The 20,530-nt window shown below is 43.6% G+C and overlaps 1 protein-coding gene and 1 long non-coding RNA gene across 5 annotated transcripts in view; one reads left to right on the top strand and one right to left on the bottom strand.

Moving 5' to 3' along the window:
• Positions 1–631: 631 nt before the first annotated feature.
• The window catches only part of TUB (TUB bipartite transcription factor), a 126,256-nt gene continuing 106,357 nt past the window's right edge, over positions 632–20,530 (top strand). The window contains exon 1 of one of the 4 annotated variants that reach the window (XM_090140491.1): positions 632–1,064. In XM_090140491.1, coding sequence (XP_089996617.1) covers positions 1,009–1,064 — 56 coding nt within the window. In that variant the 5' untranslated portion in view covers positions 632–1,008. The remainder of the gene's footprint in view (positions 1,065–20,530) is intronic. The other 3 variants (XM_090140489.1, XM_090140488.1, XM_090140490.1) reach the window with 3 other exon arrangements.
• On the bottom strand, positions 11,913–15,535 carry LOC149917739 (uncharacterized). Its single transcript, XR_016467234.1, has 3 exons — positions 15,276–15,535; positions 14,214–14,600; positions 11,913–12,101 (listed from the first exon to the last, which is right to left on the bottom strand). It is a non-coding gene; the product is annotated as an uncharacterized LOC149917739 (long non-coding RNA).

Here is a 20,530-nt window from a genome sequence, read left to right as displayed (position 1 = left end):
CCACCATGGTGCTGTGGCCATTGCTTTCAGCCTGCTGCCCTCCACGCAGCTTTGAAGGAGAAGCACTCTGGACCTGGTTGTTTGTGACACCTGGGGCGTGCTCACCTTTGTTTCTGATGCTGCAAAACCATTAATAGTGGGATGCAAAATGATGGCATCCCGACCACGTGCACCCATAGGACTCAGCATGGCAATTGCGTTGGAAGGGACCTCAACCATGATTTAGTTCCAACCCCATGCTGTGGGCAGGGTTGCTGCCTACTAGATCAGACACTACATCAGTTTGCCCTGATAGTAGCGTGGAGTATTGAAAATGGATGGAAATACTTGATCTGATTCTGAGAAAATCACACACACACACACAAAAGAAGCAGGCAGCTGGGGATGAGCACAGGAGAGGGCCACGCAGTGCTGCTTGCTGCCCTGCGTTGTGTCTCACACAGCCAGCCCCAGGCGTGGGAGCTCCTAGCTGCAGGAGCCGTGGTGGATGAGAAACGCGGCTCGTGTCCGGCTGATTGCTGTCTGCCTGAAGGATCCCTGCTGGAAAGACCCGGGGACGGCAGTGGGTTGGGAGATGGCTGATGTCAGCGCGATGGGCCCGTATCTGTGGCAACCAGAATAAATAAATAAAAAAAAAAAAAAAGAAGAAGAAGCGTGTGCCGGAGCAGGAGACGTGCAAGCTGCCGCTCGCAAGCGCAGCTCCGCCGAATATCTCTTAAGCCGCTTAGCACCGCCGCTCCAGTTCGTTACCTGAGACCCTCCTGCCTGCAGGCGGCCGAAAGCATCGTGGGGTCCGTCCCTGGCAGCTCCCCGTCTCTACCTGCGTCCCTCCTCTGCGCGGCAGTGGTTTGCTCCGTGCGCGCACAACTCAACGCGAAGCAGGCGCTGAATTTTGGCCCCACTGCGCAAGGCCGCCGGCACCCGGCCTGCCTCCCTCCGAGCAGCGCGGAGCCCTGCCTGCTGCCCGCGGGAGGCCGGGGATGCTGGGCGTGCCGTAGCGAGCCGGAGATGGATGGAGTCGGCAGCAACAGGACCATGTCTTACAGCAGGTGGAGTTACAACAGGTATCGTCTATCCCAATTTTTGTTGTCGTTTGGGTACTGCTTTGGCCCTACCGGGGTTATCTCCGACTCATTGTGCTCGTAGGGATGAACAGAACGATGCTCAGAGAGGTGATCTCCGGTAGCTACGGCTCAGAGCTGGCACCTGGGTGCTTGCCCTGAATCCAAACTCGTGTTTGGGGAAGGATCGTGGCTGCACAGTGGCAGTGCCAAGCAGAGCTGCTGGGAAGGCTGCGTGTGGTCTGTGCACACAGAGCTGGGCCAGGTGTAGTGCTGAGGCAGGTGGCACATCCGTGCTGTGCTGTGTGGGCAGGTGTTCCTCCTCTCCTGGGGAACAATCCTTGCACCGTCAGGTTTGATTCTATGTGATTCACGGTGGTGACTGACAGTTCCTCTGAGCTGAAAGGTGAAGGGAGCAAACTTGGTACTCTTTTTGTGTGTTACACCTGAAATGGAGCCAGATGCATTGTTACCATCTGACTGAATCACTCCTGCAAGCCACCAAAATATTCTGAAGAAATGACCTTTGGAAGTGTTTTCTGGGCTTAAACCTGTGTTCAGTGCCGCCCACACTCCCTGGTGTGGGGGTTTATGGCTCATGCATCCATCCAGAGAGTTGCACTTGTTTTCTGTGCATTGCCTCAGCAGAAATATGTACGGATTTCAGCCTCCAGCATGGTTTATTAGCAGCTAATTTCCACTTTATGAAAACGTTCACGATAAATCACAGCCACGCAAACCGATGGCTGTATCATACGTATTATTTTCAGTTGCCTGTGCTGGGAAGCTGAGGAATGAATTGTTGCTTTTCCTGACAGTCTTCCCTTGCTGAAAAAAAAAAATGCTGCAAAGTTGTTCTCGCACATTGACACTGTCCTCCCACACCCCACTCATAGCCAGGCCCATGACAGGAGGAGGCAGTAACCCTTTTTTATCTGAACCCTGACTGCTGCTGCCTGTGATCAGAGCAGTGTCACTGCCCCTTCCTTGGCCTTGCTGAACAGGGACAGAGCTGGGGGGAATCTTACTGTTGGCAGAAACACACTTTGGTAATAAGTGAGCGTTGGTTGTGATTGAATGTATAAACTCTCCTTTCTTACAGATGCTTTTGTTTTTCTTGGTGTTACAACACATTGGTCTCAGGCTGGGAGGATGACACGCAGATTCTCCCTGTAGACCCTCGTGGCACAGGAGAGGGAACTGCTACAATGGCAGTGCTGTCAACGGAAGCCACAATATGTCACATCTGTGTCCTGGGGCAGATGGTTTGTGGCAGAGCATTTCAGGATTCTCCAACAATGACTGGGCCCAAAGCTGAGGCAATTGGCAACGGTGCTTTGCTGCAGTGTAAGTGGTGGGCTCCTGTAAGCACAACACACGGCTGTGGGGTTGGTACAGCCAGCCCTCCTGGTGTCCTGAGGTCATTGCAGTCTGACCTGTTAGTGCTGAGAACTGCGGTTATAATCATTAAGCTGAAAAAGATCTCAAAGACCATCTAGTCCAGCTGCCCACCTACCATCATACTACCCACCAAAACGTGTCCCCAAGTACTACATCTCCACAGTTCTTGAACCCATCCAGGTATGGTGACTCAACCGCCTCCTTGGGCAGCCCATTCCAATGCCTGGCCACTCTTTCAGAGAAGAAATTCTTGTAGTTAATTGTATGAGGTGAAGAGATATACACAATTAGGAGAGCCCAGATAAAAAATTTCACCTCAAGTGCTCTTTTCAGTATAGTTGTTGGATTTTTTTTGCTTTTTTTCTTGCTATTATTCCAATCTGCAAAGCTATATAAGCGTGAATGTGCAAGATAAACAAGTACAGCACAAAAATGCTCCTAGCCAGTGAGTATGGCATCCCCACATCTCACTGTTGGCTTCCTGAAGGCCAACCCTATGTTAAGCATAACATGAGGTCTGTGCCTTCCTCCCAGCTCTGTGCTGTGATGATTTCCTCATCGCTCTGAGAGCCAAAATCAGGGACCAGGCAGCAATCTGGACAAAAACTGTTGATGTTTCGAAGTGCTGGAAGCACTTGGGACTCCTGGTGGCAGCCCACAAATTCCTGGTGTGAAATAATACTGTTCCTATACCTCTGCTCTCAGTGAGATAATATTTCCTGTGCAGCAGATGCTACTCATTTCTATCCAGTATACGTTTCTCCTGAGTGAAAGCTCAGTGGGATGACATGGGCCAACCATTCAGCATAGGTCCTATGTATGGAATCTTTTCTGTATAAACTCATGTCTGTTTACAGCATTGTGCTAATACCCTTAGTTACTTTACAATTGGTGCCTTCTGGTGCCTACGTTTGTTGCAAGAGGAATTTTTACACATAGGTTTCAATTAAAAAAAACCAACAATGCAGCTCCTATTCCTCAGTGCAAATAAACTATGAGCCCAGATGCCAGGTGAGGAGGCCTATCTTCACACTGCCTGAAACAACGCCTGTGGTTTATCTTACCTGAGAATTGATCTTTGTTTTGTGCAGACTGCCCAGAGCATTTGCTTCTGAAGGAGCCTATGGTCTCTCCCACTTTCTTTCCCTTCTTTCTTTCTTTTTTTGTTTTGTGATTTCTGTAGCAACAGAGAAGGCCAAAGAAGAGTGATGTATGTGGCCAAAGCAAAGCATCAAATGAAATATCTCCCTTCCTAGGCACCAACATGGGAATACAAAGTGCCATTTCGTGAGTGTAGGGCCTGGTGGGCTCTGTGTCTTGGCTGAAGGACTCTGTTGGGTAGGAGATTGGAGGAGCTGCATAAAGCCTTACATCAAGGGCACTTCCTTTCCACCTGTCCTCCTTTTATGTCTTGGTTTGAGCTGCAGTTTCTTCCCTTCTTTCTTATGTTTCATCCCTTATGTTTATGTTCATAGCCTTTCTCCCCTATCCATTTTGTTTCATTTCCACGCTCACTTTCTATTTTATTCCTGCATCCATAGTAGATTAACAAATCATCTCATTGTGGTTAATGGAGGTTTTCTCCACCAGCAATTGGAAGTACCTTTTAGTAAGCTCACTCCTGGGATGTTTCAACTCCTGAAGGCAGCTGAAGACTTTCTTCCATTGATCTCTCTTTGCTCTATCCTGGGTATCAGCATTGCTCATAGCTCCCTTTTGAAGCTGCTATTTCTGTTCTGCCTTTTTTTTACCTTGTGTTGAAAAGCTGTTACTGTGTGTTTAGGTCGTGATGTTGAAGGGTTTCCATCTCAGACCTAATTTTTCAGGGCTTTCAACTCCTCTGCCTTGATCTTTTCTGGGACACGCTGTCCTCAAGGAGTAAATAGGAGATGTCCTATAAACTCCCATTCAAAAAGGCTTTCTTAAGGAAACCATCATTCTTCTTTGAAGTATCATCTCTGGAATCATGAAGCAAGTATGCCTTACCTCCCTGGGCTTGCTGTAGTGAGCATGCTTAAACTACATGGAAGAGCAGAGCAGCTGCTCACTGTCCTTGCAGCAGAGCCAGCTCAAGCCTCATCCACTGACCTGCTCCCAGAAACTGGAGCCACACGGTGCCCTGAACTGCTCTTGAAAGCACTTTCTCTGTCTGCTCTTAGGAGAAGGTAACACATTTCTTAGAAATTAGATAATATCCTTTTCTGTACAGATTCCAGTACTGCTGCTCCTACATCAAAGCCTGACTGTAGCTCCATTTCCAGTCCCTCTGACTCTTCAGGTCTTCTCAGGACCTAAATTCAGCAAGAATTTGTGTGCTCAGGGAGGAACTCAGTCCTTCCCCACAAATGAAGCAGGACTTGGCACCCTGTGGGTGAATGCTTGATGTTTCCTTGTCTTGAACACCACCACTCTTTTCTCCTCTACCATCTTGTGTCCATACAGGTTTTTCTCCTGGGTGCAGGGTGCTGGGTGCTTTTTAATGGGTGCAGCCATTGGTCAAAGCACCTGATGGGACAAGAAGTGAAGTTCTACAGAATGAATGAAGGGAGGAAATCCAGTAAATCCCAAAACAAAACCAGAATAAAATGTCCACATGGCTGATTAACTTACATTTATCAACCAATGTTGTACATTTAGTCATGCAGATGTGGCACTGAGGGATATGGGTTAGAGGACGTGGTGGGGATGGTTGGCCAAGCAGATGCCTGCAACCTGATGGAGGACAGGCACAGGCTGTGGGTGGCATGGAGGAGCACACAGATGGCTTCTGTTTGCAGAGAAGAAGCTGGAGTTGTTCCTCCTGAACCTTGGCCTGAAAGATGTTATTAATAACCATTTCAACCAATTGTAAGGACAGTCTGATTGGAGGATGTTTGCTCAGGTACACACTACAACTGGTTTGCTAAGTAAGGAGAAATGAAAAGGAAAATGAAAAGGAAATGAGTAGCACTGGTGAGGGTGGGGGCTATCTTTAACAGAGAAGGCTAAGTATGATAGAGGAGGAAACTAGCAGACACTAAAGAATAGGAGGACTTCTAAGCTTTCTTCAGGACAAATAAATGGCTGAAGACAAAAACCATTATCCAAATGTTTCATGCAGCAGAGAAATATACGCACCGTCTGGGGAAAGTGGAAAATGTTGAAGGCACGGGGAATAAATGCGTAGTTTGTAAAGGATTGTGATCTTGGGATTTCCAATGGAAGGAGCAGAGCGTTGAACTGGAGCCTGGAGTGGCTGTGTGCCAAAGCCAATGATTAGTAGAACAGATTGGTGGCAGAATTTTAAGGATGGAGAGTAAAAACTCTGAGAGCTGATGGAAATTGATAGATGTTGATTTGGGGGAAATATTCCATTTTATAGTTGGTAACCTTAAGTTGGTAATTTTAAAGAGGAAAAACTTGATGGTCATGTATAAAATTGTTGTTTTTTCCTGAAGCTTTTGGTTCACTAAAGCCTTCAAAATATCCTTATGCTAGATGATGAAACGTACAGATAAGTGCATAATATATACCTATACAGTGAAGAAGTGTGTGAACTTTCAGATCTCCCTACGTATTCAGCTGTAATACTAGTATCAAGACAGAAACGTATTGTGGTCCCTCTGTTTTGGCAGCCTTGCAGGAACTTTCCAAGTTGAAACTATTTTTAAAAAGGAATGCTATGAAAATGAATGTTCTACTTTCTTTCTGAAGTCATGGGCTAAGCGGTATGGTCTCTAAATGTGAAGACTAAAGGGCAATGCAGCAAACTGCTTCATCTTCAGGCTGACAGCCTGTTTCCTTCCTGTTTGGAGAGTTCATTAGCAAGCTCTCATTAACAAATTCAGTGATGATTTCTAGTAGAAGATGAAGAGAAAAAATAGAAACAAAATGTACATATATTTTTACAACATGTTTGTAGGTCTCTATAACACCTCTAATGTTTCCTTCAATTATATGCTTAAAACCTGCATTCAAGATTTTTCTTGAGCCATGAAGATGACTCCAGCATTTCCTCAGGGCAATAAGGGCAATAGGAAATCATAAATGAAGCGTGAATGCTATGTGAAATGCCATAAAAAACACCATTCTGGTATCATTTGGTAGGTTTTATTCCTTCTCCTGCACTCTTTTTGCAAGAGTGCTTTTTGTTACCACAATTAAGATATAAGGCAAGAAAAAAAAAAAAAAAAAAAAAACAGAAATCATTGTAACCTTTGTTAGCAGGAAATCATTATAACCTTTGCTAAGAAGTGGAGAATGTGGCTGAGAAAGGGAAAAGCTGTGATGTGTGCTGTGTTAGGAGTTACACTGATGGTAGCTCAATAATATGGGTTTTTGAACATTCAAGCAGAGGGGAAATAAATAGGACCACACAGGACTTGGTGAATGTTTTACAGGGTCAATGAGGCATAGGGCCAATCAGCATCTTCACACAGCTTCGTCTGATGCACTATAGATGAGGAAAGAATTCTGCAGTCTAAATTAGAAGGAAAGGAACAAGAGAGAGACCATGCCTTAATCTCAGAAAGTGAATTGGGATTTTTGAGTCTGGCTAAATCAGTTCATAAACTGAGGCTGGGCTTGGAACCCCTGACCTGAAAGAAGAGTTAGAAATGAGTTAGGAGATGTTTTATCCCAACAACGAGGAAACAGTGCTGAAGCCATTGATTAAAACAGAGACCACTGACAGTGGCTGAGATGGAAGGGTCCCACAGGTGGCTACCAAACGGTGCCATATGCAGCAAACAGGATGGCAGGCATCCAGGAGCAGTATGGCAGGTTAGCTTGAGGAACAGTGACATCTGTTTTCCTCCATTTAGTCCATTGGTGCTCTTGCGTTTTGGTCATGTTACTCTGACCAACTGCTACAATACATCAAACGCCCAATTATTTGCTATCAGTTCCAATTCCTACACCAGTTATGGGTTCCTAGAGAGTCTTTCAGTCATACTTAGATATGGTTACTCCAGAGAAAAGTGCTCTTCTGATTTGGTTCATTTTGAAATCTGGTGGTTTCGTGTACCAACAGCAGCATCCAACCCCATTCTTTGCATTTTGCTGTCTCTGAATGCAAACAGCTGTGCTTTGCAGGATGGAGAAGTTCCTAGTAGCCCTTTGGGGAACTGATAGCATTGATATTAATGTTTAGCTATTGATACAACCTTTGTTAATTTTGCATGCCTACTTAGACTCACTCCCATCCTCACAGAGTTTACGGATAATCCTTCAAAACATACTTATTGAAGTTAAATTTTGTCCAAATAAAAATTCTGTTAAAAAGTCCTATAGAAACATTTTCTGTGGAGGCTCCTGAAGTATCAAAGCCAAATTCCGCTGTGCTTCATGTGGCTTTTTATGTACGATCATGCAGGTTTTGGTAGAGCTGTCACCTAGAATCCCACCAGAAGATAAGGAACTTGCATGGCCACTGTTGGTCCTCTGTGGCAGGGATGGAAGTCAAGGTGCTTCTTGGATAGCTGGGGCTGCTCTTCTTCTCTGAGAGTCTGCACAGGGAAGCTCCAGTTCCTAATAGTAAAGCTCTGTTTCTACTCTATACCTCTCTTGATTTTTAAGTAATTATTTTTTTTTTCCATGTGAGGTATAATTGAAGAATAGCTGTATGGGCCTTCCCAAGTTAAATTTGCTGCTTTAAGGTAACTTAATGAAACTTGGATTTCATACGGGCATCAAATGGTTTTGATCTGATTTTCAGCATTTAGTTATCTGTATCATGAAACAGTGCATTCAGACTTGAACTGACTTTTTGGAAGGCACAGATAAATTTAAAGGAGAAAATAAAGAGAATGACCAGTAGGCAAATCAGTAGCTATTGATTATTAAGCAGCTGCTCAGTCTCACTACTGAGCAGGTGAGTTGGTTTTTATGCATGTGCAAAGCACCCTTAGCTACCAAGAATGCATGGTCAGTTTGCAAATGCATGTTTGCAAATGCATGAATGAAGGTGAATGAATTAGATGGTTTTAACTAGCTCTAAATGAATCTCAAAAGAGCAAATAGCTTGCTCAGTGCTGATTTCTGAGGATGAAGTCTTCGAAATAATACAGAGTTTATAGTCTTGTCTTGCTAGAGATGAGTGAGTAATAGGTAAATACTGAGATGGAGCTGAGCAGCAGTGGGACTGGATCTGGACCCCAACATACGGTGTGCAAAAAGGCTTGTAAGGTACTCAGGGTGACTGCTTGCATGGCACACCGTGCTTGAAACAGCCCTGGATTTTAATCCAGGCTACAGCAGATATATGATTGATACCCAAAAGTGCAATTTTGCTCTGGTCTTGGAAGAAGGCTGCAGTTTGCTTCCTAGTTGTGTTCTTCAGTGGACATAAACATACTATCACCTTTTTCCAGTAACCACATATCTGCCCTCTTGACCCTGAAGTTTCGCTCCTTTCATCTTGAGTGCACGCCACATAAGCTACATTTTCTCTCTTGCATGTCTTATTTTAATTCTCTTCTACCTAGCAACCCTTTAAATGTATTAATTAATGGGGATTTTGAAATTCAATTTGGGCCACTGACGCGGGAAGCACAGGAGCCGGTCTGGGCTATGAACCCCAGCTGAGGCCAAAGCCTGTTTAAGTCCCTCCTTGCAACCCTTCTGTTCTGCTGCTAATCACTATAAGAGGATTACCTTGAAGCAAGGGATGTTGGATACTACAGTCAAAGATGTTCATGTCAGTTGCTGGGCTATTTTCATTCATGCATTTGCAAACATAAAATGATTTAAAAAAAAAACCAAAAACCAAATAACAGGTGAACTGAATCAAGTCAGTGTAGTCTTGCTTAGAATATATCTACAAAGAAAAGGAACTGTGGACCAAAAAACAAGAACTGGCCTTAAATTGAAGCTGAGTTGATGTTCCAGAGTTGCTAAAAGCCAGAGCTTTTGCTCCCATTGTCCTCTTGTGTTTGGAAGAGTATTTTATTGTACAGATGTTGTTTGTTTCCTTGTATGAAAAATAAGCAACCATAGCATTATACTGCTGTATTTGTTGCCATCTAAATTGCAGTGTCTGTGAAGATGCATTGCCTCCACAGTCTCCTGGTGCAAGCAACACCAACATAGCTCTTTCTGTTCATGATTTCTAGAGCTCCTAGAGCAGATCTTCAGCCTGACGACAGGGATTATTAAATAATCATCTTAAATATGATATCATTAAATGCAAATACTCCGCCTCTTGCTTGGGAAGCAAGGTGGGAAGGCAAAGATATTCTCCCAGTATGTATCATCTCCTTGGGCATCAGCTATGGGCTGCCTGTAAGGCAAAGTGAAACAACACCAGCAGCAGGGCTGTGCAGCAGAGTAAATTGGTCTAGCAAGCATCTTTCTAGGCAGGCCAGGGCTCAGAGTGTCCAGACTGAACATGATTGTGCCACTGCACGCAACTGAAGCTTACATGTGGTGACTAAACTCTGATTTGTTCAGTATAGCATCCTTACCAATGTGTCATCTGTACGTTGCATTTGTTCACTGAAAAGTTTATTTGGACTAATTGTTTTTTTTTTTTTAAATGCAGTTAAGTCTGCAAAACCAGAAGCATTTGTTCTTCTTATCCACTGCAGCGATGCTTTTTTGCTGTGCTGATTGTGCTGTAGTTTTGCTAAAACAATGCCAACAAGATGCTGAATGAAAAGCCAAATGTAAGAATGGTGTATGTTGGGTCATTAGAGGAAACCACGCATTTATCTTTGACTCAGCCTGAGTTTCCTGCGTTGACAACTGTCTTTCTAGTAAAAATGCCTCTTTCGCTTAGCTCACAGCCCATTACCCTGTGGGATTGTCTGTGTGATTGGAAATATGAGCCTGAATCCCTCTTCTGTGAATTGTACGCATCTTGCCAAGAACACTATTGCAGAGATGATTAGTTTGTGTCTTACCAATTACCTTCTTAGATGGCTTTGCCCAGACTTTGTCCCAAAGAACAGCTGCTACTATTTTTGTGCTTTTATTATTTCTATGTGTTGAACAGCATTAAAGTGCCTCCAGTAGTGGTATGATGTTGCAGCAGAGCCATTTGCAGGTCTCTGACTTCCTTACCGTGTGGCTGTGTGGCTCTGGGCAGCCTGGTCTGGTGGTTGGCAACTGTGCACATAGCAGAGGGGTTGAAACTAGATGATCATTGTGCTCCTTTTCAACCCAGGCCATTCCATGATTCTATGATTGCTCATTTTCTACAGCTACCCCTTCTGAATTTTTTGCTGTTATCTTGGTCATGGTGCAGCCAAATAACAAATTCTGTGTACAGTAAGTGAAATAATGTCTATCAGAGTTGAAAATAAACAATTTTTTTTTCTTATTAAGTTTTTCTGTTCCATTCTTGTGTAGGTAGCTGGAAAGGAAGGGTAGGTGACTTAGCTAAGAATAGGCAAGGAGGGAGGGGGTGATACAACTCGTTACATAGCAGAGAACAATATAGGAGCCCTTTTATAATCCCTCTCTGAAGTATCCAAGATTCAGGCTTGTAATGTGGTGTAGATATCATGCGAAAAATATTCTATTACCTGGCTTCTGTCCATGTGTATCATCAGCATCCATCTGCAGAAGATGCAGGTCTGTAAGTTATTTGATTTTATTAAGTTCGAGATAATTGAAAAATCCATCCCTGTACAATGAAATATTCAAGTAAGTACTAAAATTCCACTGACTGTGACAGTGAGGCTGTTCTTAAATGCTTGTTCAGCTCAGTTAAGATTCACCTTTGCTTGAACTTTGTGCACAACTTTGTGCTTTGCCACTCAGCTCTGCTGGAAAAGGTGAGAGAAGAGCAAAGGTGCCAAGGGGACATCTCACCACAGCTTTTCTGATTCATTTAAATTCAGGCTGACATTTAACTGCAGCTTCATGCTTCCCACCTTGGCCCCAGATGTGCTTATGAGTGCTGGAGGCTCCAATTCATGGAAACTTCTGGCAGGCACCTGAGGCCATCCCAAATTGTATTTGTAATATCTTTCACGAATTAGAGAATGATGATGAGCTTTAAGCTTTTCCCCCTTACTGAAAAGGGGACAGAAATAAGAACAAAAAAAAGGAGAGTACTAAAAAACCACATGAACATAAATGAATATTATGACTGTACAATTGTATAACTTTCTATTTGGCTTTCCTCGAATGTTAATCAGATTATATCACATCTAATAGGTTTCCACCACCTGATTTGGAATTGTCAAAACCCACAGTTGTGGTTGGTTTCATACACAGTACATTTGTTAGCTTGTTAGTTTGTATATATTTGCATGTTTATTTTGGGGGGTATTTTAACCACTGTTGACCGTAGGGATTAAGCTTTATGCATTGTCTCTTCACTGCAGCTATGCTCTCAGCACAATTCAAACTGTGGGTGCAGGTACCTGTGTGGGGAACTTGTCCTTCCTGAGCACCTCAGTGCAGTTTCTCACCCTCCAGTGAGCTGGATGGGAGCTGAGAGCAAGCTGAACTCCTTTGAGGTGAGGGAGATGCCTGCTGGTGGTCATGCATGTGCAGCCTGCATCTTGCCCTCTTTGCCCAACCTCCCCTTTTGGAGGAATACAAGGATGCATCAAAGCAGCAGCAGGGAAATGATGGCTGTATTGCCTGAAGGTGATTCACTAAGAGTTTGGTTTCCAGTTGACCGATGTTTTGCATCAGAAGTGGTGTCAGCTGCCAAAAAAAAAAAAAGTACTTACAGCTCTGTAGCTTCTTGCTACAAAGAAGGCAGAAGGGATGCTATGGCAAACCCAGCAAACAAGTAAAGCCTGGGAGATGCTTATCCCAGGAGAGGATTTGTCAGCATGTATGAGAGTAAATAAAAACAAGAGAGTCTCTATAAGCTGAAATCAAGCCAGTCTACAGACCATTAATGGTGTTTGCTGCTAATTGCACTTGGGAGCATGCCTATTCAGGAAATCCCAAGGAGCATCTCACGTGCTGCAGCAGAGAGGCACTGGGAGAGGCTGTGGTGCCTAAAGGGAGAGCAGCAGAGCTCTGTGGAGAAATGACTGGCCTTGTGTGGGCTGGGGAGAAACAGTGGCAGTGATGGCTAAGCGGGCAGTGGAGCCTTGCTGCTTCACTGACTTCTTGAAATGCTGTTGAGAGGAAGGAGCTTGGATTCTCCTCTTCTGGTACTGAGAGCAGAGGCTCGAGTGAAGCTGTGGACATCTCACTTGCCCAGGCACAGAAAGAATATTTCTTATCAGACATCAGAAGATGAGAAGTCATTAGAATTGGATGTTTCCAAAGAAGTTCCATCTGTGATCCTCCTTGTGAGCTGTCAGCATGCTCTGTGCTATCTCTACCATCCTGCATGCCCTGTAGCTGTGAATTATACACCTCTGATGAGATTCTTCTGATGTCCTCTGGGAATCCTAGAAAGCTTTCAGGGCCACTGGATGAATATTTTTGTCCAAAATCATAATCTCATCCTTCAGTCTGAAAAGGTCTTGGTGCAGGAAATGTGCTTAAGAAATACATGAAGATTAAGAAGACGCTTTGCTTTCTTCCAACTACTTCAAGCCCCATCCTTTTTAGTTCTCTTCTGTACTACTTCATTGTCTTGCCTTTTCTTACTGATTTTTACTGTTGTTTCATTTTTGGCAATGGACAGTCAGGAAAAACAGGCATTGTTATTTTGTGTCTCAGCACTGGACGAGGCTGGGGACAGAGAAGGTAGATGTCCACAGCTGTGTGCTTGGTTTAGCTCCTGGCTGAGCTGTCATGTGGAAGAGTCACTCGCCTTCTGAATTAAATCTGTGCTGTCTCACTAGTATATTAGCTGACAGTTGGCCAGAGCAATGAGCTGTTTTGTTGAGGTATTAATCATATTTTGAAGCAGCATTTCCTTGTGGTGGTTGTGGAGTGAGCGCAGCTTGCTTGTGCATCAATGCAGTCGCAGCCAGGCAGCACCATACTTGGGAATACTTCCATCGTAATGGGTGCAAGACTGTGGTTGTCTGTGTTGATAGGGCTCAAAAAAGCCTGTTTGCATTTGGTGTCTCCTGTTACTGGGGTACATGGGGGCTGAGGGGAGTCAATTGTCTGGGCATACCTCATTTTTTCAGTTTAAACTGAAATACAATGACTTCTTAGTGGGAACTAACCAACAGCGTGGTGCTGGTGCTATGTGCCATAGGTTGCACAAGCTCTCCAAGCAAGGCAGCCTTTGGTGGAAGGAAGTGTCTCTTAGCACTTGGGATCATGCAGGTCACATTGTTTGTTCCCCCTTCTTATGTTGTATGTGCTGTTAGACATGGGAAACTTGTTTTCAGGTGCCCTCTTTTGCAGAAAATGGTGAACTATGCATAGCAGGGCTCTTTCTTTGTAAATACTAGTCTTCGGATAGTTTCTCTCAAGGGTATGTGGTCTTTGTCAGCACAGAATGACAGTACAGAAATGAGGAAATATCAGCTGGAAGGTCTGCAGAAGATGAGCTGCTGTCTTTTAACTCATGTTTTCCCTTCCAAAGTAGAGCATGAGCAAGACAAGGCATTGGCAATAGGCTGCCATGCAAAGCAAGCAGCGGTGTAGAAGCCATTCATACTCATCCTGAAAACAATTGTCATCAGAGGGGAGTGGAAATAGGGGCTCTCCTCTCAAACAGCTATTAGTGCATTTGGCTTAGGTAGCTCCCCTGCCTCAAACTCCAAGCACATTCTCTTCTCCTCTACTTGCCATTATGTATCATGTTCAGCTGCCTTGATGGGTGTAACAAAGCATCATTCCTTCATACTTTTGACGACAACAATTTTAAAACTCTATTTAGTTGAATATCTGTACCTTATTTGTACTTGCTGACTGAAGACAGTCATCGCAAAACATTGCATTCGTCTGGAAATTGGATCTCGTCTCCTGGAGCCTGCAGTGTGAGAAATGCAGTCTGTGTCTTTGGCAGCTTGCTGGCCTGGAAGAGCCAGCCCAACCCTCAGTGTGTGTCACAGCTGTCGCTGACACCGCTCAGCACTTCCCTGTTAGCAACCAGGACGGTGCAGACTGGACAATCCTTTCACTCGCCAGCGATCACAAAGCTTTGGCGAAGCCAATCCTGGGCAGCTTTCCAATATGTTCCCCCTGTTTCGGGGCTATTCTATGTGGAGGCCCCAGAGCTGCTGTCGTTGGCAAGACTAAGTGTTACTCCGAAGTGCTAAGTCACACAGCACCGAGTACCTGTGGCAAAAAATAGCTTTATGCAGATTGCAGTTACTGAAGGGAAGCTGAATTCCCTGAGGCTCTTGTAGGAGGAGGAATAAAAAGTCTTTTTGTCCAACTGTGTTACATTTATGCAGTCACGCCAAAGCATGATGCTATGCTGCTTCTGCTTTTTGGAGGACTCTGGATTAATTGCTGTTCTTTTGAGGACAAGATATGTGAAAGACACAGCAATTGATGACATAGCAGGCCTTCCTCTCCTCCCTGGAGGCCAAGCCTTCATGAGCAAAAATGAAAGGCTGCTAGCATGGTGGTGAGGTTTCATCCTGAGACCTGCTACATTGAGTAACATTCTGTGCTGCACAGAAGGAAGCATGGTGGAAGAAATAGTGAACAGAGAGCAAATTCTTCATGAAGAAGAGTGAGCTTCTTCCCATGTTGCGTCAGTGATGTCTCCCAAAAAGCAGTCATGGTGCAAGCAAAGGATGCTGTGTACAAACCACCGAAGGGTCTCTCCGTGGCCGTGTTACGTGGATACATATTATGCTGAGATACAATTTCTTTCCTGGTCAAACATTTCAAAATATTTTTCTTTCATGATGTGGAATAGCAATATTCCTTTCATCTGGGATGGACGAACACAAACTATTTGTCTTTGGATTAGCAAGCAGATCTTCCAGCAGAAGATTTTACCTTTTAACTTGCACTGTTTGGGGGCAGCTCTCCATGCCTGGCAGCTGTTCTGCTCCACAGCAGTGCTGCTCAGTGCATCCCAGGCTTGGCCAGAGGCGGTTGCCCTGACAATTCACTGCTGATGAATCAGAGTTGTTTCCTAGGCAACTGCCTTCAGCTCTAACTGGAAAATGATGAGTTAAGGCCATGTCTTAAAACTCCAAGGCCTCCAAGGGTGCTCTCATCACGCTGAAGGCTCTTCTAAGCCTTAATCTTTACAGGCATGTGCTGGGAAGATGCAGGCTGGGGACAGGATGGGAGAATGCAGCGTAGCTGGGAAACAACAGGTGATGCAGCACAGCAAATTCTAAGGTGAAAAATTCTGTGCTGGACAGAGCAACCTATTATAAATTCAGACAGTACTTGGTTACTTGATGGAGAGGGGAATGCTGAGGAACAGCCAGGCCTGGCAGATGGCTGCCTGCTACTCTAATGTTCTGTCACCATGTTTCTCAGTATGAAACTTCCCGTGTTGCAGTTTGTGCCATTGCCCCTTACTACTGTGCTGTACATCTCCAAAAAGAGTCCATCCTAGGGGCTTGGCTCCTGCCCTTTGGTCATTTATAAACAGTGATGAGATCCTCTCTGAGCCTTCTCTTCTCCAAATGGAAGAGTTCCAGATGCATCTCTTGAATCTATGGCTGCAGTAATGTAGCAGTGGGGACTACTGGAGAAACTAGGGATAATGGTGTAAAATGGAGGTGCTAGGCCAGAGAAGCTGGTTAAAGTCAGAGCAGGAGGATCTCCAAGTTTAACTTTTATAAAGACTTCTATCTGTCAGCAAGGGATCTCCTGGGCCAGAAAAATAGATGTGTAATGAGGGGTATTACACAAAGCAAACATTGTGAGATGAATTCAACAGAAAACGTTTTGTGTGTTGGAAAGAACGATTTGATGCACAGGGCTGCAAAGAAAGGAACAGTTACTTTTTAAGAAGCTGAGCTGACTACTGAGTGGAAATCATAAGCTTTCACCACGATCTGTCTCAATAAGCACAAAGGATCTGACTGCATCTATGTCTGTCCTCAACATTTGCGTTGAAAATCTGGGTGGCAGACAGATGCTGTGTAGTGTAAGCCTGAAAAGAGAGTCATAACAATTTAGAAATGGCCAGTCTTTGGGAATTTAAAGTAATTAGAAGTTTTTTGGGTTTGTTTTCCAATAGAGGTGAGACTGTTGCTTCTGTCTAGCTTTCCTGGGAAGTCTGGGTTGTGAACATGAGTGCTGCAGATATTAACGTAACTCCAAGATGAATTTAAGTTTCTTCTCTACAATGCTGACTTTTACAAACTGCTGTATATAATACAAAATCCATCCACTGCTAACCACAGCAGTAAATTGCATGCTGCAGTGCAGACAGATGAAGTACTTTTTTAATAAACATACAGAAATGGTCACACGAGGCCTCTGAGGGAGGAGAGCTTTTTCTTGCAGTGCTTCTGCTGTAGACATCAACAACCTTGACAGGTCTCATTTCCTGCTGAAATTGAAATGTTTCCTGGGAATAGATTAATTACTGCTAATAGTCTTGACAGAACGCTGTCAAAATGACTTGTTTTGATTTATATGGTGTTCAGAATGCAAGTCAAAATGACTTGCTGGTGCTTGAAACAAGATTCTTTGGGGTCCTAAGAATAGTGCTACCAATTCTTCTTTAAAATTAGTTCTCAGATGAACTGGAATTTCTGACATGGAAAATTGTTCCCAATCAGTTTCTGCTCATGGTTTTCTTTCCTCTTCACATTATATGTCAGCTGTATTTATCCAAGTCACATATAAAAGAAAAATTTTATTCTTAAAATGATGATTGTTAATATTTATCCTTATGCTTTTGTAAAATATCTGTATGAATTTACAGTTGGCCATATAGCTCTGGATTTCAAGACTTATATGTGCTGGATATCTGAATTGGTGTTGAGGATTGACGAAATATTGTTTTTTTATCACATGTTGGGGACAAAAAGTATCGCCCTTTTCTTGATCACGTCTACTGAAACTCTTTGAGGCCCCCCCTATGATTATGTTATGCATGAGATGTCGAGGAAGGCTTTCGTTCCACTTACCAGATCTGTGAAATCCTAACCCCATCATTTTTCTTTAGGAAAAATATGTGATGACAGTCCTTCTAAAATGCACTGTTGACTGCCTCATTAGGAAGACGCAGCCAGATGTGGCACAAATCCCAGCACGGCCGTAGCTCCATGTTATATTGTAAGAGGGCTGTGGGATATGAAAGCAAAATAAACGAGGGCTCCTTTCTTGCACAGCATTATGGTTTCTTCCTATCCTGGAAATGTAACATGGAGGTGTGTTGGCTCAGTGATCTGTGAGCTCAGATCAGCTTGTGTGAAACAAAGATCAGTTTAGAGGAAGGCTGTGAGGTGCCTGCATATCAGAATCTCTTATGTTTAAAATTTAGAGTTACTCGACATTTTGCAACTGTGTGTGTGTGTGCTCTGCAGACACGGACAAATATCAGATTTTTAAAAAGGCAAAGTGGAAAAGCAAATGCTTTGTCTCCTTGAATTGAGCCAAAGGAAGAGCACTGTTTGCTCCCCTGGGGCATTTTATGATGATTTGCCTTAGGCTTCCCAGCAAAAACTACAGAAGCACCTGGCTGTTGTTTATTTTTTTGTAAATCTCCATGAGAAATAAGAATTATTTATGTCAACATTTCAGTTTAACTGCAAACAAGATTTATTCAGCAGCTTACCAACACTTGCCTTTTTAGTCTTGCCATATGCATCTGTCTAAATATCCCAATTTCTGTCTGTGGTCTGACTGTGAAGCTCACACAGTGTGTGGAGCTATAAGGGCAGCTGAAGAAGTCAAACTCCTGTCTGTACAAATACATTTTAAAATATCAGTGTGGCTCACAGTTGAGAACTGGGAGCACAACAGACCAGGTATTTTACCAACATTTCTCCTGATATTTAGCATGTGAGAGAATGTGCCCAAACTTGCTTTCCTGCTGGCATGAAATGCACAAGGGATCTGTTTTGGACCACCTTTACAAATATCCTGAAACCACATTCTGTGCTGAGAATTGCTAATGCTGGAGAAGAAAATGTGGTGCCAATTGTCTGTTGGAAGTCTTGAGATGCCATATTGAAATACTATACTGAAATATCCGTGTTCTGAAACTCTTTATGTCTTCAAGTCCTCCCATAATGCTCTAGATTAAAGTAGAAAAAGTCATTTATTCTTGTCGTTGAAATAAACAGCATTTGTCTGCACAGACAGAAGGCACTGCCAGAAAGTTTTCAGCTGGAGCATTTGCCACTCTTTCCATCAGACTTTGGTTTCATGATGCAGTCACGAGGCAGCTGAAGGAGCCAGTTAGAAAACAACCATGCAGCTCAGTGCATGTTTGTGTTTATGGCATTCCTATCTGTAAAGCCCATGGAACTTCTGGTGAGGGAAAAGAAGGAAGAGCTTCTTTGGGGGCAAGAAGTGTCACTCTTCTTGTCAGCTCTGAGCCCATACCCAGGCACTTGGAAAAGTTGTAATGTTACATTTGTTTTATTTGGGATTCCTCTGTTAAAACAACATACTGTCCAATCTTCAGCTCGAGAAGCCGAAGGGAGATTTCATTTCTAATTTGTTTCCCTTGGTGGTTTAAGACATTAATATTTGTATTTAGGTACTTGTTTTCAAATCACTGAAAATGAATAATAAACTGATTTCATCTCTTGTTTGTTAAAACATAAAACCTCAGGGATGAGTAGCTTTTCTGTTTTCTCTCTCATTTTTAGTTTCCTCTTAAGCCTCAAATTAATTTCTGGTGCAAGAAATGGGAGACATCAAATGAAGCTGGTGGGAAAACATGGTCAAAAATAAGCAGTACGTTTTTGCACAGCAGGCAACAGATGTGTAGCTCCTTGTCATGGAAAGCTGTGGATGCCAGAGGTTTTATACAGATTCAGGGGGATGTTTGACTCAGGGAATGCCCTGAACTGAGGATCCTTGATGACTGGAAGAAGTAGGATACTTTTTTTTTAAGGATTATGATGTTTTTCTCCAAGTGCCAGCACACGGATTCTGAAGCACACGGGATAATGAGCCAAGTGGGCCCTTGGTCTGGGGCTGCACAACTGTTGTGCTGTACTCACTGCATTTCACACTTTACACTGTTCGTGTTTCCATGGCTTTTGTGGAAACAGAGAAACACCCCAGAGAATGGTGCTTCTAGCATTTGCTGATGTAATCCCTTTGAGATGAAAAGAGCTGTATGAGTAAACATAAAGTCATGTTCTAACCAAGTACATGAGGCAGTGAAATGGCTTAGAGACCAATAAATGGGAATGGTATTCACACAGCAGTTTTCTCGCAGCAATCCAGACTTCAAGAAAAGAAACGCTGTTTCCCATAAAATTGCCACTGAAATTATTGTTGGAATTGTTGAGAATCCTACCTGGGAATATGCATATAAACAATAATACAAAAATAAGTCAACTCTTCAGACATGAAGAGCCAGTAAATGTGTTGGAGAAGAAACATGAAAGCTACGGACAGCGAAAGGTTCTGCGGTGCCAGGTAAAGCATCTCTGTTCTGGCTCCTTGTTTTTTGCAGTTGTTTGTATTTTGAAATCCTTCCATGTTCTACTCCCAGTGTCAGCCTTGAGCTCTTGTTGATATCTAATCATGAAATGTGTTTGCTTACCAGAGAAGGTTGTGGAGTCTCCTTCTTTGGAGATCTTCAAAAGCTGTCTGGATGTGGTCCTGGGCAACCTGCTCTGGGTCTCCCTGCTTCAGCAAAAGGTTGGACCAGATGGCTTCTGGAGAGGTCCTTTCCAACCTCAACAATTCTGTGATTCTGTAAACTAGCAAACTTTCTGCAGAAGCTGCTTTTCCATTGAGAAGTATATGGGCTACATTGTCCCTAACAGTGGAAGTCACATTAAATGTAACAGAAAAAAGAGGGGAATGCATCATTGCGTGGGTAATTTTGCTGAGGGGAAAGATGTTTGCTTTTTCAGATTGATCTCTTTAAGCATGACTCTTAGAGGAGGACTAAATCCTGCTCTCTTCAAAGGAGCAGGCATGATTTGTGGCCTGGAATGGTGGAAAGCACTTTGAGAAGATGTTAGGATCTCTACTCTTAACCACTAGCTAAAAGACTGAATGCTGTGCATCAGAATAGAAAGCAGGATTGCAATGTGTTGAAAGCAATGGACAGGAAGAGAAACAGTGCTGGATCAAAGAAGCTGGAAAAA

Source organism: Phasianus colchicus, chromosome 5, assembly GCF_987193195.1.
Source record: "Phasianus colchicus chromosome 5, bPhaCol1.hap1.1, whole genome shotgun sequence".
Taxonomy (NCBI): Eukaryota; Metazoa; Chordata; class Aves; order Galliformes; family Phasianidae; genus Phasianus; species Phasianus colchicus.
This window is presented reverse-complemented; position numbering and strand designations above follow the sequence as displayed.